The sequence below is a fragment of the Macadamia integrifolia genome, unplaced genomic scaffold (genome assembly GCF_013358625.1).
Source record: "Macadamia integrifolia cultivar HAES 741 unplaced genomic scaffold, SCU_Mint_v3 scaffold2316, whole genome shotgun sequence".
NCBI lineage: Eukaryota > Viridiplantae > Streptophyta > Magnoliopsida > Proteales > Proteaceae > Macadamia > Macadamia integrifolia.
This window is the reverse complement of record NW_024868632.1, coordinates 60,670-66,056: the sequence shown is the minus strand read 5'-3', so window position 1 is coordinate 66,056 and position 5,387 is coordinate 60,670. Positions and strand designations below refer to the sequence as shown.

General features: G+C 41.9%; 1 protein-coding gene across 1 annotated transcript; it reads right to left on the bottom strand.

Annotated features, from left to right (window-relative positions):
• Positions 1 to 1,598: 1,598 nt before the first annotated feature.
• Positions 1,599 to 5,047, bottom strand: LOC122066276. The gene is made up of 3 exons (XM_042630093.1): positions 4,472 to 5,047; positions 3,864 to 4,120; positions 1,599 to 1,683 (listed from the first exon to the last, which is right to left on the bottom strand). The coding sequence occupies exons 1-3, from the start codon at positions 5,045 to 5,047 to the stop codon at positions 1,599 to 1,601; spliced, it is 918 nt and encodes a 305-aa protein (XP_042486027.1).
• Between the last annotated feature and the right edge of the window lie 340 nt (positions 5,048 to 5,387).

Genomic DNA, 5,387 nt, shown 5'->3' with positions numbered 1-5,387 from the left:
TTCTTGTAAAAATCCACAATATAGTTGGCCAAATCCAATTGATCAGAAATCCAAGAACCATCTTCACGATGTAACTTACTAATCTGATTTCTTGATCTTCTAATCTTCACTGACAGATGGAAAAATTTTGTGTTCCGATCGCCTTCTTTCAACCATCGTAATTTAGCCTTCTCAGACCACAGTTTTTCTTGCATCTTACTATCATTTAAAAGGGCTGTTTTTGCATCAGCTTCTTCGTTAAAGAGAGCATCTGACATTCCTGAAACCTCAATAATATCCTGCACTCTTTTTAGCTCTAAAGTAGCTTTTTTCACTTCCTCATTTAGATTAGGAAATCTTTCTTTTGCCTAAGCTTTTAGCACCCCTTTCACCACCTTCAATTTCTGCGCCAAGATATAAATGGGGCAGCCACCCACCTGTTGAGACTAGGCTTGCTTCACCACCGACTGAAACCTATCATCTTCCACCCAAAAATTATGAAATCGAAACTGAATGCTGCTAGGCTTTTGGATCACGTTTGAATGGATCAAGATGGGAGTCTGATCAGATGCATTGCAGCTTATAACTCTCTGAGAAATATTTTTGAATTCAACAATCCATAACTCATTATGAAAGATTCTATCCAAAACAGCCATGACATTACCCCTTCTACGATTATTTGACCAAGTATACTTTTTACCCTGTGAAGGGGTAGAAATGAGCATACAAAAATCCACCATTGCTTGGAACTCTGCTGCCGATCCAACATTAAATTTCCCTAGACCTTTTTTCTCATTAGACAACAGCGTCGCATTAAAATCACCAACAACAAGCAGAGGGAGAGAAGCTGCTGAAATAGCCACCGACCACAAATCTCTACGCTCAATTTTAAAGCAACTAGCATGAATAAAGGACAAAAGCATTTCTTTCCCTTGCCAGTCGACCTCAATAGAGTGTTGTTGTTCCAACATTGAGACAATGGAAGGGTGACTCAGACCACGTTTCCAAATTATCCACAGGTTAGACAACCTTTCATGGCGGATATTATGGGTAAACTCTGCCGAATATCCCAATTTATTAAAAAATAAAACAGGGAATTTACTCACCTGAACCATTGGTTCAGCCAAACATAGAATATCTGGAGAAGACTCTGATATAAGAGATTGTAAAAATCTCTTACCAGCCTCCTTCTTCACACCACGAATATTTCAGAATAGAACACGCATGATTAACTTGTTGAGTCCACAACCTTGTTAGATATAGATGTCTGACCTCCTCCTTTTTTCTTCTTCCCCTTTTTTTCTCCCATTGTTTTAGCCCTGCTCACCCATCAAAACAGCTCTATCCACTGCCTGAACTCCCATCACAGCAATCTCCCTTCTACTAATTGTAGAGGTAGGGGTCGGACCATGCCCAGAGGAAGAAATCCGACCACCCCTACTCGTCAGGCCGCCCCAACTGGATCCCTGAATTAGTCCCGTTCTCTTTGTGTGTGATGACATTCTCACAGGACCCCGTGACACCCTCGCCAAAGGGACTTCCTGCTGAGAAGTATCCATCGTATCATAGACTGGGGAAGATCGGATCTGATACGGTCCACTCTCTTTTGAACCAGAATTCTAGTCTGAATCAGATTCTAATTCTGATTCAAAACCAGAATCAGACCCCTCCACGTCATCACTAGAGTCCTTCGCTTTTTTTTCGCTAGAAAATCATTATATTAAAATGTAGAAAAATGGGAAAAAATGACAGAGCTACATCAAACTGAAAAAATAGATTGAAGTAAAAATAAAAACGGTTCCCTGACCCCCACCTTCGGCATTGCCATCAGCAGAGGAAAGAGAAGCGCACTAATCAAATCTATAGTTTGGCCTGCCCTCGGCATCTCTTCTGATAAGATCCTTAATGTGGCAGGAAAGTCGATATTTGTGGCTGATATCCCTATCTTTGCCGCATCTCTAGCCAGGTAGTCGGCAATTGAGTCCGTTTCTCTGAAGTTGTGAGTTATTTTCCATGTGATACTCTCCAAATATGGCTGGAGGAAGATCCGTCTCTGCAAAGCAAACCATGGAATTTTCTTTTCCCGGATAGAGATTGCAATAGCACTAGAATCCATCTCTACCCACAGACATGTAATGCCCAGCTCCCGAGCACGCATTAGCCCCACCATAAGGCCTTCGATTTCAGCTTCAAAGACTTCCGAGACTCCCATAAAAATTTTATAGGAGTCAAGAACGCCTCCCCAGTGATCACGAAAAATCCTGCCTGCACCTGCGTGACCTGGGTTCCCCCTTGAGCTTCCATCAAAATTCAATTTAATCTAATTTACCTCGGGTCTGCATCAGAAAACCTCTAAGATTGATTGATGGGGAGAACGCTAAATCGGAATACCAAGCTTCCTGTAGCAAAAGAGAGCAGTCGTTGTCTTATCTTCACCTTTGGTGCTTGGCTTTGCGGACTGAATATCCTCTAGAATCATCTGCTTAAGGTATCTTTCCGGTCTTGCCTTGCCATCATGCCTTCTACTATTTCTTTCGCTCCAAATATGATCAGCCACTGTTAGTAACCCCATAATCCACGCCTCTTTGCAGTAAACAGATTTCTGTTTTCTTCTCCACCATTTGAGGAAATCGGGCATGGTTCCAGCTTTCTTCCATGGCACATTGAAGCACCCACAAAAAAAGAGCTATATATCTTCGGAGTACGAGCATTGAAGGAATATATGAGTCGATGTCTCAGCCTCCATTCCACATAAGCTGCATTTAGAGACAAGGTCTATGCCCCTTTTTTGAACAGCGTCATCTGTAGGGAGCTTGTCGTGCACCATTCTCCAACCAAAGATAGACACCCTGGGTTGCATCTTTTTGCCCCAGATCAGAGAGAACCATGGCACTTTCGGGTTACGGATCCTAATATCTTCCCAAGCAGAATTAGAGTTGAAAATCCTATCAGATGATAGACTCCACAGGCACATATCTTCACAGGGATAAGAGGGAATTTTAATGGTTCAAATTTTCTCAAAAATATCATGCAGCAAAGGGGAGATAACATTTGGCAATTTCCATTTGAAATTGTCAATGAAGTCACTGACCTTTCCCTTGCAGTGAAGACTCGACTCTCCCTCCAGGCCAACTAGCTCTAGGATGGATTTTCTGCCCAACCATTTATCCGACCAGAAATTAATGCTTTTCCCATTTCCAATCGTCTAGGCTTCTTTGGAGGACACGAAATCTCACATCTTCCTAAAGCCAGGCCAAATCGAAGAAGGCTCACAGGACTTTTTGAATGAACCATCACCCCTCAGGAATCTCGCCCTTAAGAATTTGCATGCTAAGGATTTCTCATGCTTGACCCTCCAGACCATATTACAAAGCATGGCTTTGTTTATGTCTCTGAGCCTTCGCAGCCCCAACCCACCTTCATCCTTAGGCCTACAACACAGATCCCATCTGACTGATATTTTTTTTGCAGTATCAATCTCACCTGTCCAGCTAAAATTTCTCATCCACCTCTCCATTGTTGCAATAAGAGATGAAGGCCACCAATATACGGCTGAACTATGGTTCACCATTCCCAAGATCACTGAGTGGACCAATTCCACTCGTCCAGCCATGGACAAAATCTTCCCTTTCCATCCTGCTAGTCGCCCTTTAACTTTATCCAGAATGGGGATTAGAGACTCCTTTTTCACCCTTCCCTTAAAGATCTCGACCCCCAAATAGCGGGTGGGGAAGTTACAAATGGAGATACCAAGGTCTTCCGCAATGGCTTGCTTTCTAGGGGCAGGAACAGATCCCAAGAAAAGCTTACTTTTGTCTAAATTTATTTTCTGGCCGAAGAAGCTCTGGTATTTAGAGAGAAAAATATGGAGATTTTTAACATACCTGATGGATGCATTTGAGAAGATAAATACATCATCAGCAAATAGAATATGTGTACGGATAATAGCACCACGAGGACCCGATAGAGCTTTAATGCTATTATTGTCTAGGAGCTCAGATAAGCCTCTACAAAGAACCTCTTCAGCAATTATAAACAGCATTGGCGAGATCGGATCTCCTTGTCTCAAACCCTTCTCCACACCAAAGTATCCAACAAGGCCACCATTTAGAAGAATTGATATTCTGGCAGAAACAAGGATCTGATGGATCCAAGAGATCCATTTTTCAGAGAAGCCAAATCTCCTCAGAACATGGAAAATAAAATTCCAAGAGATGGTGTCGAACGCCTTCTAGATTTCAATTTTTAAACCCATACCTCCACCTCTTGTGGATGCAAACATCATGTTTGCCAACTCCGAGGCTAGAGATATGTTGGAATGAATGACCTTCCCTTTCTGGAAGGCCCCCTGCTTCTCAGAAATAATTTTTGGAAGAACACACGATAATCGTATAGCCAGAACCTTTGATATTATTTTGCAAAAAAAATTTCCCATGCACAACGGCTTGAATTTGTCCAGGGATATTGCTCCTTCAATTTTAGGAATCAATACCAGGAAATTATTATTAATTCCATAAGGCATGAAACCGGTTCTGAAAAACCACCTGATAGCCTTGCACACATCTGAAGATATGATGTCCCAACATGATTTATAAAAAGCTCCAGGAAATCCATTTGGACCAGGAGCACTATCTGGATCAAGATCCCACACTGCACTCTTGATCTCAGTGTCAGAGGGAATACCATCTAATCGACCTCTATCCCATTCTTCTAAAACATTTGGAATGCATTGCAATAAATCCATATGATTGGTAAGGGGAGTACCTTTGTGAAAATGCTCATAATATCCCGTGACGTATTCCTTGATCTGCTCTTTATCAGAGATCAGGGTCCCATCAACCATCTTCGGAGATTTAATGGAGTTCTTCATTCGCCGAATCTTCACTGAGATGTGAAAAAGTTTTGAGCATCTATCTCCTTGATCCCTCCATCTAGAACGAGATTTTTCAGCCCACAATTTCTCATAATTTTGCATGGCCTTCAGGAATCTGGTCTTTGCATCAGCTTCTTTGGTATAAATTAAGTCGCTTATCCCATCTCTTACAATTTCAGTCTGGATCTCCTCCATGCATTTTTTTTCCTCCATCATCTCCAAATTAAAATTTGGAAAATTTTCTTTCGTCCAGGAGTGCAGGAAGACTTTCAATATTTTTAATTTTTGAGCCATCAGCATTGGCGATCCAGAAATGTTGTTCTCCCAAGAGGTCTTAACAGCATTTAGAAAGCCCTCATGTTCTGTCCAGAACCTTTGGAATCGAAAAGGATAGTTTTTTGGTCTTTCAGAACCTTCAGACACCACCAGAATGGGAGCATGGTCGGACGCCACTCTCTGCAAGACAAATTGGTGACATTCTTGAAAAAAAGAAATCCAAGCATCATTGCAAAAGCTTCGATCGAGCACTGCAGAC

Excerpts from the sequence above, each read along its gene's own strand:
- LOC122066276 (XM_042630093.1), bottom strand. The coding sequence starts at position 5,047 with ATGGAGGAGATCCAGACTGAAATTGTAAGAGATGGGATAAGCGACTTA. Across the intron at positions 4,121-4,471 it reads GAATTAATAATAATTTCCTG|ATCCTTGTTTCTGCCAGAAT; the intron begins GTATTGATTCCT and ends TGGATCCATCAG. Across the intron at positions 1,684-3,863 it reads TTCTCAAATGCATCCATCAG|CGAAAAAAAAGCGAAGGACT; the intron begins GTATGTTAAAAA and ends ATGATTTTCTAG.